This window comes from Sitophilus oryzae, unplaced genomic scaffold, assembly GCF_002938485.1.
Source record: "Sitophilus oryzae breed Bouriz unplaced genomic scaffold, Soryzae_2.0 scaffold_1358_pilon_pilon, whole genome shotgun sequence".
NCBI lineage: Eukaryota > Metazoa > Arthropoda > Insecta > Coleoptera > Curculionidae > Sitophilus > Sitophilus oryzae.
In genome coordinates, this window is record NW_022146013.1 from 222,660 (window position 1) to 240,265 (window position 17,606).

Sequence of the window (17,606 nt, forward strand, 5' to 3'; positions counted from 1 at the left end):
GAAGTGGAGATAGCTAAAGAAAGAAATATTAAAAAATATAGAAGAATTTTTTTTAATAATATTAATAATATAAAGAAGAAAGAATTTATTGGGCAAGTCTACAGTAAGATTAGCATGAGACATGACTAAAACATGACTACCCGTAGACACTCAGTGTTTCTGCCTTCCGGCTTCGTCAAACGGGAGGAATCAGCAACGATGAACTAGCGATCTTGAAAAAAAGAAGAAGGGAAGCAAACGAGGCACAAGGCGCCATTTGTAGCCTGGTTAGGCAGTAGCTTACAATTTGAAGCGTTACCACCGAAAAACCGTTTTAGTCATGTCTCATGACTAATCTTACTGTAGACTTGCCCAATAAATTCTTTCTTCTTTTTATTATAGTCTCCACGATAACATCTTCTGTTTATTGTTTTCTATGGGCCAAGGGCCAGGTGTGTTGGAACGCCTCCGCAGCGGCTTTTCGGTGGTAACGCAGGGGACTTTGGAGGGTCTTTGCAGGGGACTTTGGGCAGAGGGTCTTTGCAGAGGACTTCAGGGGACTTTGCAGGGGACTTTGGAGGGATTTGGAGACAGGGGAGTTTGGGGACTTAACGCAGGGGACTTTGAGGCCAAAAGGTCACATTGTACGGGATCTGACGACCCCGAGGTACCCTAGTCCGTTTGTGATGTCCTGTATTGTCCTATATGTTAGCATTATAGCAATCCTAAGGTGTTAGATACCGTGCTCAGGGGATGAATGGCTCTGCTGATGAGTCTCGAATGGTTCCTGTCAGACACCAGGCGAAATCTGGCAGTAATTAGCCTTGTCTGGTCAAGCGGGGCTCTGATTGGATCGACTTCTTTTTTCCCTAGCTGCTCGTGGGATCAATATGAATATTTCAGATTTTTCTAAATTACCTTCCAAGGCAAAACTGGTGGATAACCAGGCCAGTGCGCCTTTTTCTCAAACTGGTGATCAGAGTTCAAGAAATTATAAAAGATTTAGAGCTAGCACATCTGACTCGTCTAGTGAGGTTGATGACATCACAAAACATGATAATTTTTTTCTGATACGTCCAAATTTGGAAACTGATAGCTTTAGTACTATGTCTCCTTTTGTCATACATAAAAATATTATAGAGAAAGTTCCGAAGTATAAAAATGTTAGCAAATTGCGAAGCGGCGATTTACTAATTGAACTACTCGATCCGCAGCATGCAAACAAACTTTTTGAAATTAATAAGATTGGCAATTTAGAGTGCAGAGTTACCTCACATCCTTCACTAAATAACATTAAAGGAGTCATATCCTGTAGTGACCTGCAATATTGTAAAGATAAGCAAGAAATACTTGATGAATGCTCAGAACAAAATCTGATTGACATAACCCAAATCAAACGGGAAGTAAATGGTGAACTTGTACCTACGAACACGTACATTATCACTCTACACAGTTTAACTCTACCAGAATATTTTTATGTAGGCTATCGTCGCTGTAAAGTAAGACAATTTATACCAAACCCAAAAAGATGTTTTAACTGCCAAAGAATAGGACACCTTTACACATACTGTAAATACGAAGCCACATGCCCATCTTGTGGAAAAGACAAGCACGAAAGTGATTGTAATCCGCCCCCTTATTGCGTCAATTGCGGCGATATAAAAGTTGCGTCATCTATAAGAAAGAAACCATAATACAGAAAGTTAAAGTCACTGAAAAACTAAGCTAATTTGACGCGAAAAAAGCAATAGAAAGTAACCCTTCAAATTATGGGCCATCCTATGCAGAAATCATGTCAGCAATTAAAACAACTACACAACAAAAAAAACCTTCTCAAACGCCCACTCCCAGGCTCCCCATTGAAACCCCGTCCCAACAATCCTCCAAATCAAAACAAATCCCCATCAAACATGATAAATTTATTACCCCTCCCCCTCCAACATTACCTATCCCTTCCACAGGTTCTACCCATAAAAATACCCCAGTTACCCTTTCCCGAGCCTCCACTGGTGCTCACACTATCAAAAAATCAAATTCTTCCTCCTCAATCAATTCAAATTGCTCATCAAAATCAAAATCCTCAGACACAAGCTCCACCAAATCAACTAAAGTCTCGCCCAAACAAAAAAGCAATTCTAATACTACTGAACCCAAAAATTAAATGATCCCAAACCCACTACAAAGAAATTAAATATAAAACATATAACCAACCCAAAAAACTATGAGAAGATGTATACCCTTTCTGAATCATCTTCGATGCAATAATTCACTGGAATTGTAATGGGATTAATACACACTTCGAAGAAATTAAGATTATCTTGGGACTCTATCGTCCAAAAATCCTGTCCCTTCAAGAAACTAACCTTAAGCCATCTAATAAATTCTCCGTAAAGGCTTTCGATATCATCAGGAAAGACCGCATAGATTGTGCTAGAGCATCGGGTGGCGTTGCCCTCTTGATACATAATTCTCTACCATACACTGTTATTCAAATCACGTCACCACTGGAAGCATGCGCGGTTTCGACATATCTTCCCATAAAAATTACTGTGTGCAGTCTCTATATACCCCCGTCTTTTACGCTAATTGATAATATGTTTACAAACCTACTAAACCAGCTCCCTACACCATTCATAATTGTTGGAGACATGAACGCTCATAACTCTCTTTGGGGCTCTAACTCAACTAGTCGTAGAGGTGCAGCAATTGCTGATATTATAGAAAACCTTCACTTACATTTATTTAATGATGGATCTCACACATTCATTTCATCAAGCACGGCGTCCTTCTCTAATCTTCACCTGACACTAGCCAGTTCTTCGCTTGCTTCTTCTTTCCATTGGAGCACACTGGATGACACCTATGGTAGCGCTCATATACCTACCATGCTTGCACCTGTCAACTGGTCAACTGCCAGTACTGAAAAACCCAAATTTAACACTAATAAGGCTGACTGGTTAAAGTATAATAACATATTTATACCCCCTAGAATCTCACAACTAAGCATTGACGAGGCAACCTCTAGCATCACAACAGCTATACTTAAAGCAGCAGAACTCTCAATCCCAAAATTTAACTGTAACATAAATAAAGATCCCGTTCCCTGGTGGAATGAGGACTGTAAGCAATGTATTAAAATGCGCAAACCTGCACTCAATCGGTTTAAACATCACCCAACTCCTGAAAACTTTACTAAATACAAGAAAATGAGAGCACTATCAAAACTTACTATTAAAAAAGCCAAAAAATCCAGTTGGAATGAGTTTACATCTTCTATAAATGACTGCACGCCTAGCAAAGTTATCTGGAACAAAATTAACAGCTTAAAGGGCAGACCCTCAAGGAATATAGCCGGCATATTGTCTAATAATGAATGGGTGATAGACCCCAAGGATATCTCGCAGGTGTTTGCCACCCATTATAACAACTTATATAACTTCATTCCCTTCCGACACTATATGCCAACTCATATAAGCACACCTAACTCAAAGAATATGGTGTACAGTTTACCTTTATCACTCTCTGAACTGACTTATGCATTACACCGCAGCAAAGATACCTCCCCTGGATTGGATGGTATCAGAATAAGTATGATTAAGAACCTGCCGCCGTCTGGACTTAACTGCATACTTGAATTATTTAATAAAATCTGGGATGCATCATATATTCCCACAGCATGGAAAACATCAATCCTTTGTCCCATTCATAAACAGGGTAAAACCATCACCAATCCAGATGCCTACAGGCCCATCAGCCTTACGCCACATTTATGTAAGATTCTTGAGAAAATAATAAATTTCCGCCTAAGCTGGTACTTAGAAAAACATGGTCATTTACTACCAGACCAGTTTGCATATAGAAAAGACAGATCCGCAATTGATCATCTAATTGGCTTTGAGATAGATGTTCAAGACTCGATGAGATTTAGAAAACATCTGACAGCGGCTTTCCTTGACATAGATAAAGCTTTCGATAATATCGATCGCGCTACAATACTGTATAGCCTGAGAAAATTCGATATTACGGGAAATATGTTTAAATGCGTAAATAGTTTCTTGGGCGATAGATTCTATAAGGTTCGAATTGGGCATGCAGTTTCTGAGATCTTCAGAACATCATACGAATTTCACTAAATAAACTTACAAAATGGTGTACGGGGAAAAAGTTATCCCTTTCTGCTTCCAAATCGGCTGCAGTTCATTTCTACCGCCAAAGAAACTGCTCGAAGACCGTTAATCTATATATTGGCTCTGAACGAATAAACTCCCAGCATGAACAACGATTTCTTGGCATTACCTTTGACACACTTCTCAATTTCAAAACCCATATCAGCAACTTAATCTCTAAATGCCAAACTAATCTTAACATTATTAAAATTCTATCTGGCACCACCTGGGGGTCAGAACATGTTTCTCTTTTGATGGTGTACAATGCTTGTGTCTTATCCAAAATCAATTACGGGTCTCAAGTTTACGCGTCTGCACCGCGGTCTTATTTAAATAAGCTGAACGCGGTACATAACATGGGAATCAAGAAATCACTGGGCGCTTTTCACATGAGTCCCATACCAAGCTTAATGTGTGAATCAGAACAACTCACACTAAATTATATTAGAGAACGACACCTATTAGCATATGCGTTTGGTCTACATGTTAATCTGGAACACCCTAATCACAAAAAATTCTTCAAAATTATTTACCCCCAAATCAAACATAGATACAAACAGTATCAATCAGCATCACACCACCGTTATGTAGATATAAAGGAAAGACTGTCAATCGATTTGCCTCCTCCTTTCAATATTGCCCGTATGTTTCCCCCATGGAGTCTGCACCCATTCTCACTTGACCTATCACTCAAAGTCCACAACAACAAGGAATGCTCACATCTCACTATAAGAGCACAATTCAAAGATCTCATCAACTCGAAGTATAAGAGTCATCGACTGGTTTACACCGATGGCGATGGCTCGAAAACTGATAGGCACACTGGAGTGGCTTTTCATACGTTTGATAAAGAAATGTGTTTCTCACTAAGTCCCATAACGGGAATATTCTCAGCAGAGCTTTTTGCAATATTTAAGGCCATTCAACATATATTGACCTCCAGCTATAAGAGATGGGTCGTGGCTACCGATTCATTGAGTTCCATTTCAAGTATCTCCTCTTTCTACTCCAACCATCCACTAGTTATAGCAATCAACATGCTTCTACAGAAGGCCAATATCAACCAATACAGCGTCACTTTCCTTTGGCTTCCGAGCCACATAGGAATTCCTGGCAATGACAGAGCTGACTACTTGGCTGCAAAAACTCCCAACCCTCATAAAACCAACCTTGTTTTCTCCGTGCAAGATCTAAAGAATTGTGGCAAACATATGATCGATAATATAATCCAACTAGAATGGGACTTAGACATGAATGATAATAAGCTTAATGAAATCAAAAGGGACTATTTCGAAAATAATGTAGTTAACTTACCTAGAAGAGATTTTGTTGTGCTTACTAGAATTCGTTTAGGACACACGAAACTTACCCATGAACACCTCCTTAAAGGACAGAATCAGCCCATTTGTGAAACATGTAATCTTCTAATATCTGTCAAACACATTATCTTTGAATGCCCAAAGAACGCGTTAAAACGAAGACAACACGGTATCGTGGATAACCCTGAGGTAGCCCTTTCCTACCAAAATAACAAGGCTATGTTGGATTATATAAAGGATATCGACATATATAAAAATATGTAAATAACAGGATAAAGTGACGCTAAAAGACTCTACAGTCGATGCGTCTTTACACATATCTCTCTCTCTCTCTCTCTCTCTTTTTCAGAATCGCTAGTTCATCGTTGCTGATTCCTCCCGTATTGACGAAGCCGGAAGGCAGAAACACTGAGTGTCTACGGGTAGTCATGTTTTAGTCATGTCTCATGACTAATCTTACTGTAGACTTGCCCAATAAATTATTTCTTCTTTTTATTATAGTCTCCACGATAACATCTTCTGTTTATTAATAATATAGTTAATTGTGATAATATAGTAACTAGACTTGGTGTTACATATAAAACCTCACAACTTCTTGTAGTGTAAGAACTGCGTTGCAAGATTTGCCATTTTTGTTTCATTTACATCGTTATCAGGGTGGGACTAAGGATTTGATATTGAAGAAAAATGTGAGTCGATTTCGGCATAATTGGGGACGGGCTACCGAATGACGCCATCGACGATTCGAATCGATGCCAATAAATGGGCAAAATCATCAGGATTTTTCTTAATTATGGGTCGAATGGAACCAAATTCGGCACGTGGATAGAGGTACCCGAATGGAGTCCTCAGACGGACAGATGGAAGTAAGAAATTTCACTTCAGATATGCGCACAACAATTATTTTACACTTTAGGTTTTTTGAAGGATCTCATATGTTTTTGTAGGTATCTCTTTTGTATCTCTTTTTTTTTCTCGGGCGATATATATTTCTTTATAATAAATATTTCTTTAGAAATTATAAATAAACTAAGATTACAGATGTTAGGAAAAGAAACACAACAAACTATTCGAATACGCGAAATAAAGAACTAAAAACATATTAGGAAATAAAAAGAGGACTTTTTATGAAAATAGAGGAGCATTATAAAACAAGGCAAATTAAAAATTTATATTTGGGACTGAGGAATGAAAAAAAGGGACACCGAGGTAGGGCACTATATATTAAAGACAAAGAAGGACAAATCATATCAACCGAGGAGGATGTTTTGAAGAGAGAGAAAGAATATTTTGAAGAAGTATTGAATGAAAGCGATAATACACAGGACAAGCAGGAGGATGATAAAATAATTATAGAACATCAGAATAAAAAGGTACTCCCACCGAATTATGAAAGAATGTGCAAAGAATTTTCCAGAATTTAAAGCATGACAAAAACCCCAAAAAGTATGGAGGGTAAGTTGACTGAAAACATCCGTGATCTACTGAAAGACGTATGGGAGAAAGAAGAAATACCAAAAGGGTGGAAAGAAGCAATAATCTGCACTATACATAAGAAGGGGGTCCTAAATGTAGCTTATAAAGTACTGGCAACATATATAAAAGAAATATTAGTGGAGGAGGTTGATGAGACAATTGGAGAGTACCAATGTGGATTTAGGACAGGAAGAAATATCATTGACCAAATATTTACCCTTAGTGAAATACAAGCGGAGAGTTATGAATACGGAAAACAGACAATGCTCCAATTTATCAACTTGCAGCAGGCATATGACAAAGTTAAAAGGAATGAGGTGTTTAGAGCATTAATATAATTAGAGGTTAGCAAAAAACTGGCCAAGATGATAAAATTGACATTCTAAGAGAGAGTAAATGAAATCAAAGTAAACAAGAAAACAACGGAAAAATGTATAATCAGGGACGGATTAAGACAGGGGGTCCACTATCCCCAGTACTGTTTAGTGTAATATTAGAAAAAAAATTATAAAAGATTGTTGTTCCTTAATGAAGATTCTGCCTAACATAACAAATACAGTTGAGTTGAAAGAAATGTTTTATTTATTTCTTTATATCTTTTTTCCATAGCAACTGTTAAAATTGCCTTATATCTATCAAAAATAGTAGATAAAATAGTACTTTAACAGCAAGGGTAAATTAAATGATACTTGAACAGCGAGGATAGGTTAAAAACTTTATTTCTTCTCGCACGTTTTTTAGTTGCTTCCATTTTTGAAAATTTTTGCATTCCTTTTCATAAGTTATTCGGGATTTAAATGGAAGTAGTTAGGATATGGCGTTTGTCGCCTCAGCCTGAATATCTGTTGGTAATTTACTTATTTCGTTTTGAGCTATTTCTGGCTCCAATTCAATCAGCAATCGACACGAAAAAGAAAATTAAAAATATTGACTCAAAATTGACAACTAAAGAGACAGCTTTATTTATTTGTCAAATTACATAGAAACCAACGCCACCCAGCACAATATTTTTTCTACTCGTAATAAATTCCTTGAAATAATAATTTCTGAATATTTTATAAAACGTAACTCGCTATGGAAAAAAATATTGTTTTATACACGACGATAAAATTGCATTATCGTCTCCCAAAATTAATTCACTCGCGATTTCATCGCTCGTGTCTTGTATAAAAAATAACTATTAGGTAACTACTGGTGCCTCAAGATTTATTTGTTGAAAGACTGAATATTAGAGTTCGAGTACTTTTCACAGACAGACAAACGGTTGAAGAGAACACTGTATACCGACATCCATTATATTCTGAGAAACGCACAATAAAGAAACACAAAGAATCAAAAATATTTTAATCTGATTTCTTCGCAGTCGGTTGAGTCATTCACCGAGAAAAAGAGCGAGAGAGACAAAGAGGGATCGACTCACTGCGATATTTATCTCGAATTGAAACGGTAGCAGGACCGAACAGCAGGAAGGCCTTTTTACTTGCCGTGTACTTGTTTGAAAGGTTGATTCTTATCGGCGGAGCCATTCAATATTATAAGCGAATGGTGACTGATGTTATAAGCTCGTTATTCGACAGAATTTCTTCGTTTTTTCGCTCGATCCGGTGAGTCCGAGTATGGAAAATGAAGGATAATATTTAAAGTCCGTTCGTTATTTTTAACATCTCGTACCTCATTTCAGTCGTCATCATTTTATAGATGATATACAGGGTGTTTCAAAACAAATGCGAAAAATTTCAGGGGGTGATTCCTTGTTCAAAATAAAGGGTAGTTTGCTTCATAAACGTTGGGTCAAAAGTCAACCATTAGGGAGATATCGCGGTACAAATATGGCGGAAAAATTATGTTTTTATTTTTTATCTTGAAAACGAAAAGAGATAGGCTAATGAAATTTTATGGAAGCATTACTGTTATGAAAACACCCTTTCTGGTAATTTTTTCACTTTTTTAAAATGAGTGGAAAGGGTTGAAATAAACTACCCCCAAGTAGCATCTATCTGACTTCGAACTAAATCTGACCTGAAGCGACGTCAGGCTATGTGCAAATTTTGGTCGGGTGCTGGTGATACGACCGGTGACGTCGCTTTCCTATTAAAAGCGACGTCGTTGGATCTAAGTCGGTAAATCCAACGATCTGTCGACGTACAAAATAACAACGTATCATTTTTATTAATTTCCCAACGTCGTTCCCACGTTGGCTTGCACGACGTACATATACTTGAACTAGCCCGACGTCTACCCGTTGTTAATAGGATACGTCTCACTGATAATCCCTAAAGTAACATCCAATTATATCTTGTTGTATTTTATATTCATATTTATAACCTAATTTATGTATCTCTATTTACGTCCGTAAATACAACCCATTAAGTAGCATTTGCGACCTAATGAACATCACGAACATAACCTAATAAAAAGTTTTTGTAAACAAACATGTTTTTTTATTACTCCTAAAAAAACACTAAAAAGGCATTTAGACATTCATCTACATTTTACAGATTGCAAAATAACAATAGTAGTAGTTTTATCTTGCCTCCACCCACGAATGTTTTTTATCCGGAAGTGATGCTGCATTACACTAGTGCATCTTAATTTCATTTTTAAGCTTAGGAAACCAGCAGACCCCATTCTCCTCCCACATGTGAGGTACTGGTTCCAATTCATTGAAATTTTGTATATATACTATCTTAAAAAAGTGGCTGCCCATTTTTTTAAGGAGAAAACAAAAACTAAAATATAGTTGCACAAATCCACAAATCACTGATACGCAAAGTGAGGTTACGTGGCGTACGTTGGAATTATATACGTCATAATACGATTGCCGGTCGTCCGGTTTAATGACTTCGGTCGTGTGAGACGACTAATGTTGGAGACCCGGTCGGAATTGGTATATTGGTAGTTCATATTAAGTCGGACACAGAAATCCGCCATTCTTAACAAGTATCCGATTGTCAACCATTTTAAAATCGTTTTTGTTTTTAAAATTTATATTCACGTTCCGATTTCTAGTAGAATAATATTGATAAGGTTGATTTTGAGGGGAACCACAGTACAGTTTTATGATTAAACCAGCTAGAAAATAAACAAATATTTTGCGAGTTACTTTTTTATAGATATTTTTATTTCATAAATCTACCTAATTTTGAAGGCGCTCGTTGTTTTCCCGAGTATTTTAATCAGATATATCAAAAAAGTGACTTCCGTTGATAAAACTGATGTCTGGATTAATGATTCAGAATTATTATAATATGAAATTAGGTAGGCACTTATAGTTATATTCGAGGAGTTATTATGAATCCATTTGTAATTAGGTAGTTTGGTTAGGTTTTTATTTATTCTTGGTAGCGAATATGAAACCAAAAGTAATGTAAGTGCTTAGCGACGAATTTTAAGTAACTAAAATCCAACGTAATATGACGTTGGTAATTGGTAGAATTACATTCCCTATTAGGTCAGATACCGACGTCGAGGCGACCCGAATCTGTATTCCCCATTTAGGTGCAAATAAGGGTCGTCAGGCGGTCGAACCGACGTTGGTACCCGACGTCGGGTTTATTGAACGCGACGTATACCCGACGTTAGATAACGTCCAAATGCTACTTGGGCCCCTATCATTCTTGTTAACGAAATTTAAAGAAAAATCTTATCAAACACATGCAAAAAAATTAATTTGGGTAGCTTAGTTTGTTTAGAAACTTTTTTATCTCTTGTATTTTTTTGATAAAACTCACCGATTTGAAATTAAAAAATAAAATGTAAAGCATTACATGTCAGGACAAAAAACATTTTCTGATAAAAAATCTAGTGGGCTGCTGTAATTTTTTTAGGAAAAAATCTAGTCGGCAGCTGTTACTTACCTAATTTTTTCTTTAAATTTCGTTAACAAGAATGATAGGGGTAGTTTATTTCAATTCATTTTAAAAAAGTGAAAAAATTACCAGAAAGTGTGTTTTCATAACAGTAATGCTTCCATAAAATTTCATTAGTCTATCTCTTTTCGTTTTCAAGATAAAAAATAAAAAAATTATTTTTCCGCCATCTTTGTACCGCGATATCTCCCTAATGGTTGACTTTTGACCCAACGTTTATAAAGCAAACTCCCCTTTATTTTGAACAAGGAATCACCCCCAGAAGTTTTTCGCATTTGTTTTGAAACACTCTGTATATGTATCTAATTGGATCAGGAAAATAAAGCCATTATACTTGACCTTATTTTTTTTTTTTGTAAGTGCAATTAAAATATAGAAATAGCTTGAATAATTGAATAATTTTAGAGAATAATAGGTTTGATGGTGTATGGATGTGTCCAATACACATTTTAAAATATGCTAACTATTACACTGTACTTTCGGGTCGCTCTCACGGGTTGGGTAAAGCGGGTGTGTGGCCGAAGAAAGTATATTATATTATATTTCAGAAATCTGCCTAAGGCTTAGTCCGATCCTAGCGTGTTAAGCCACAGTCAAAATTCCAAACACACGTGCTTGATTAACACGTGAGGCTTGATTAAGGTTTGCAGAGCTTCAACATTTGCCATAAAATAGCGAGCAATTTGTTACAAAACCATATAAATTATATATCACCTTAATTACAAAACTTCAATCTATTTTTAAATTATGTCTTTATTTTCAAGAAAATTTAGTCCAAACATAAGGAATATCTTGTTGATGTTTGAATACCAAAATCTTAAAAATAAAGAAGTTGTCTAAAAATGTGCTACAATACGGATATAGTATAATCCTTTATCTTCCATTTCCTTCTTCATTTGTGTAAAAGTACCTAGCCAGTTTTACATAAAAAGTTAAATGCCGAACCGCTTATTTTGCTACTTTTTCGGACTAATGAAATGGACACTTAAGAGAGAATGTAGCTGAGTATAATTCTTATGCTGCTGACCAGAATAGATCTGAAAGGGTCGCAGTGGATGGTTATTGTGATGATGTAGATAGCCCGCGATATACAATATTTCTCTGCCCTAGGTGGCAAGCCATAAGAAAAGAAACAGAAGAATTATGCCGGACGAAGCTGGAGGAAAACACACTTGGTATACTAATTGGTGAAGATGGAGAAAAATGCCGAGCCATCATATCAATGCTGCATACTATAATGAAACACAAAGTAGACGATCAGGTTAAAGCCAAAATCCATGATTTTACTGTGATATTACTGATAGTGAATTAAACTTTGATAAAAAACAAATATGATAAGGAAGATATGAGATAACTAAGGATTACTTACTATCCCGATGTCATGTTTCACGGCGGTTCCAGGATAGTTAGGGTTACGAAGAAAATATGGATTTATAGAGGGTAGGCCCTCCGGCTAGAGCAGGAAGGAAGATCCTCACACTCCGGCCCTAAAGGCGTTTCCATCTATAAAAAAAGGTCGCAGTGGAAGAGGCCTTCAGGCCGTTAGTTTAGATAAAATACGTTGGTATACCTAAAATTATGACTTGATTCTGGAAATTCTTTTCAAGTGAAGAAAATACGTAAAATGTTATTTAAATACCGTTTGATAGTTAACCCGTAGTTTAAAAAGAATTTTAGTAATGCAATATTCTAGGTAATGAAATAACCTAGTAATAGACTAGAGTAACTAAAGATAAAGACTGGAAAAACTGGGTATTTATCAAATTTCGTGTAAAAATTACAATCAGAAATGTGGGGAGAAAACTCAAATATCAATAATAACTAGATTTAAAGGTATATGGCCTTAATTAAGATAAGGCAGAGCAGATAATTCTTGCACTGTTATATTTTTAATAAAATTTATTTTATAGATGTTAAATAATTTGTAAATAATTTAATAACATATCTCAAATTATAGTTGGTACTGATAATCAGTACTATATTTTAAAAGAAAAGTAAAACATTAAATTTCAAAAAAAATATATTTTTTGACAATAATATGCTGTTGTTATGTCCTGTAATCCAAATTATTCCATTGTCTCAACAATAATTTTCTAATAGGTCCATCAATAACGGTCCCATCCATACGGTGAGGCTTAAATCACCATCGTCCTGTATCTCGTAACGACCTTTACCAGTCACCATTACCTACTCTTCTATTACTTTATTGTTCTGTGACGCTTCTAAGTAGGAAGAGGATACGGTGGGATGGCACCGTCTTATAGCGATAATTCATGCATTAATGCCGTTCTTCCTTAACTATCCTTGCTATTTGAAGGTGAGGTGTCACATAAATAAAATCTGTTCCTATTGGTGTATCGATATAGGAATTAATTGGGTAGTGATTATTCAGGACGCGTATACATAGTTTACTAAACTTATAGTAATAATAGGTTTTATTAGTCTGGGTAACTGATAATCATATTATGTCACTACTAAGCTACTAATATCTATATTCAGATGCAAAAAACGCAACGGAAAACAATTAAGTGGTCTTCTTTCTTAAAGTAACTGTTTTTCTCAATTTTAATATTTGGCATATACAAGATACAAAAATGTTAAATCTATATTTATCTTTAAAACGCCCAGTGCAATAATTTTGTGAGCAAATGTTACTAAAGTATTATTTAACGACAACCATTCGTGCCATGAACTTTAGTGCGACTGATATCTGACATGGAGGACTAACTTCTGTAAATCCGTCTCGGATGCTAGCTCTTGTCAAAGACTTGATGCTGTATTTTAAATTGTAACTGACTAATTGAATTAGTTCTGACTAATTTGGAACACCCTGTTTTCAGGGGGTTAAAATGGTTATTATTGTGGTAAGTTTGATCTTTGATACATTATGCTCTTTTGGTTCAACCTAATCTATTTACAGATTGTCTGAACGTGGTTTTGGTCCCGTAGGTTGTCCTGTCTGTTATGCCACTAGACGGAGAGATCAGGTTTTCGTGTTTAGTTAGTAGAGAGAAAAAAGTACCTGATAATTATCAGAAAACTAAATATCGGTAACACAACTCAGGTAAAAACAGGGAATAATCTAACACGAGACCAACAACCACAATACCAACACTAGGAGGCATTAGACAAGGAGACAGCCTTAGCCTCTTTTTATTCATTTTTTTAATGGACATCATCATAGAAAACGTGACCTCGATAAATATCGGTTATCGAATGGGACACAACAGAGTTAGCATGGTGCGTTACGCTGATGATGCAGCCATTATCGCGGAGACAGAGGACGATATGCAAAGACAGCTTCATAAATTCTATCCATGTAAGCCGAGAATTAAATATGATTATCTCTACAGAAAAAAACGAAATGCTTAAATTTCTCTAAAGAGCCAGCAAGATGCAAACAGGTAGCAGAAAAAAAAATTATTGAGCAAGTATCACAGTTTAGATACCTAGGAATAGATATACTGTACTATCATGATCCAGAGAAAGATCTGAGAAGCCAAATAAACAGAGCAACGGCCATGTCAGGATGTCTGAGGCAAATAGTGTGGACAAATCCCTTCCCCCTGAACAGACAGCAAAACTAAAATTTATATAAAAAAAAACAAAAGCATGTTAAGAGTAGCTGAAATGAAGAACCTAAGAATCATAATGGGGAAGACTAGAGGAGACAGAATTAGAAACACAAATATCAGGCAACAAGGTTAGGAAGAAAAAGACAATGGTTCGCACACGTAAAACGCATGGAAGAAAACAGGCTACCACGCATAGCTCTTGAAGAGAAACCATGGGTCACAGATAGCCGGGGGGACCTCCAAAAAGATGGAAAGACAGTTTGCAGTCCATCTTCCAAGAACTCCTACAGAGGCAACCTTAAAACTAACAGATCGACTAGATCAAATAAATAAAAGAAGAAGAAGTTAGTGGAAACGGCACTCAACTATCCAGTAAGTGTTTTTTCTGTATTTCGCGCGTGCATCTAATCAATAGAACAATTAACAAGTTTCAACGTTCAATGCTGAACATCCTTATAAAAACTTATATTACATTTCAATAAAGAAGTTATTCAATTTTTTCATATAAAATTCTACGAATGTTACCTTGAACTACAACTTGAACTTGTGTCGTAAAACTAAATGATTTAATAGCCAGACAACACCCTATATATACTAATCTAGATCGGCCGTCCCATACACGTAAAGAGACAAACAAGCGCATTAATCATAGCGATTGTCTCGTTCCTATAATTGAATTTTTAAAGAGAAGGTCGTGTTATAAATTATATAGGCACTATCAGAGAAAAATATAACTTCACTGAATTAATTTTATTCACACATAGTATAGAGCCAATCAAAAATATAATAAAACATTAATAAAAATAGCATACTTAAATTTTGATAGGTGATTTTTGACGTACAGATAAAAAAATTGCAGCTTGCGGTATTTCAATAAATATTAGGTCCGACCGAAGTAGTTTTTAAAATATTTTAGGCTACTATTCTCTGTATTTTATATTAAAGTTGTAAAACTGCTGAGCTCTTATTTAAATACTAGAGCAAAGTATTCACTGTTGACGGTGAATACCTTCTTGTGGGTGCGGTATAAAGCGTGATGAGGTTTACCGAAAATGCTAACATTGGTACGTTTCGTAAGTAGTTGCCATATTCTAAAATGCCAAAATTTTTATGAAGAATGCATTTTTCTCAAAATCTCAATAATAAAAAAAGTTTTGCCTCTTGTAAAGACAATCCGGGACATACTGTATACAACCGGGTGCTGCATCGGCTTTGGAAATAGAAAATCCAATGAACTGTCCAAAAAAGTTGTGGATTTTACAGCCAAGTCGATAATAGGGTCTTTGAAGGTTTGCGTTTCTGAATGCACATACACATGCAAAATTTCAATAATCGACGGATTGGTTGGTAGAAACGGCACCTAAGCTAAAGAATTGGCAGGGGCCGAGACTGGTTGCAGCGAAGGGGAAAAACATCTCAAAATCGACTATCACGGTATTTCTGCGAGGAGCAAGGCGAAAGACACCACCTACCTGCTGAGCCTTACACAGGCTCAGATCTCCATTGTAAAGACATCGACTTGGCAAGTGATCAACTCGAGGGTCATAGTCAAGTCCTCATAATAGGAGTTGACCTCAAATCTAAAGAGGCAATAGAAAAAGAGAAATATTGTATCCTCTATTGTAAATCCGGGATAACACTGGTATCAAGTTAAAGAGGTGGAGAAAATAAAGACTGATCCTCCAGCTTTTGCCTCCGGTTTTACCTCAGCCGGAGACAAGCTAATCGACTGTGAAGAGCATAGAGGGCCAAACCCCAACTGTGGAGGGATGTATATCCTTGGAGGAAGAACATCTTTTGTCAGAGGGGGATGGGACATACCCTGTTCCCCCTAGAATAGGAAAATTCTCATATATGATGAGTTATAGAATGTTAACTCGAGGAAGAGGGATACGCTAGATCTTTAAGGTTGCAGTGATTAACTCCCTCTCTTACCCATTCTACATTCTACATGAAATCTCTTAAAAATCACTGTTCTCTTTTAGGTAATCAGATTCAGCCGAGGATTCAGCACTGACTAAATCAAACATCTGCGGCTCGACAAATACCGTATAAATATCAATTATGCAACGACGCCCATTATTACCGCTTCGTTTGCAGTACTGCAATAAAACGCGGATCAAATAAATCATCCGTAAAAGGGTATCTTTCGCCACATCCTTTGCCGGCGCGAATTTCTCACATCTGCACCTCGGTACCGCCAAGCGGGGGCTGATGCAGACCTCACCTTCATAGAGGAGGTGTACGATGCCTTATGTACTCGGTGGTATGGTGGTGTGATATTAGACTGTAGAAAACACATAGAATATGGCATATCTTTAGCGTGTTGTACCCGATATAGGCTTGGTGCATTTCAGTTGATTACAACAAATCCCGACCGCAGAGCTTCAACGACAAAAATCTGAAATTATCAGTACCTACGCCGGCCGTCATGATGATCTCATTAAAATAATATTGAAATCGGTGTTTTGTCATAATATTTAAGTATTTTAGTTACTGCTTGTAAGTATTTTTGCTAATGCAGTTATTGAGACTATAAAACACTCAGGTACGGGTTTGTGTGAAGTAACGCTGTTTCGGGTGGTAAAATATAAGTGAAAAAAAGTTCGTTTTTCTAAACTGGGCGTCGTGCTGTGTTGTGACAATTTCAAATGTTAATAAAATTGCCGTAAATATGTTAACGCGTAATGGGAAGCGTAATTATAGGGCGTTGTTGGTGCAATAACATTCCATAACTCAACCTCTCCCGGATATTCAACTCTCCCGAAACAACATCTTATAGCTGCATAATTTTTTTTCTCACACCGATTTGATCAAAAGCAAAAATGGATTCAAGCAGTTCGACGAAACAAGTGAGTAAACAAAGTGCTCGTTACATAATCAAAAAATTAAATAGACATAATATGCTATGAGAGGATAAATATAATTTGCAATATTAATGGTACACTTTTTTTAATCAACTAAATTATGTACCTTGAAAACATTTTGTTATAGCCGAAATAGCCCCAATTATGCTACACTAGCAAAACCGGTGATTAAAACTATGCTCGCTATCGTACTTGAACTCAGTAAAAGAAAAAAAGAAGGTTTTTTTTAACTGGAATAATAAATTATAATACAAGTTAGACATTTCGAAGGTATCAAAATATTTCTTTTTAGAATTTCCTCAAATTATACTTCATAACAATTTTAAAATAATTAAATAATAAATTTTTCGTATTC

General features: G+C 36.2%; 1 protein-coding gene across 1 annotated transcript; it reads left to right on the forward strand.

Annotated features, from left to right (window-relative positions):
• The first annotated feature begins 869 nt into the window (after positions 1-869).
• On the forward strand, positions 870-1,673 carry LOC115875269. The gene has a single exon (XM_030890690.1). The coding sequence runs from the start codon at positions 870-872 to the stop codon at positions 1,671-1,673; it is 804 nt and encodes a 267-aa protein (XP_030746550.1).
• Positions 1,674-17,606: the final 15,933 nt, after the last annotated feature.

What these genes read in the sequence shown, in the direction of transcription:
- LOC115875269 (XM_030890690.1), top strand. Translation starts at nt 870, where the DNA reads ATGAATATTTCAGATTTTTCTAAATTACCTTCCAAGGCAAAACTGGTG.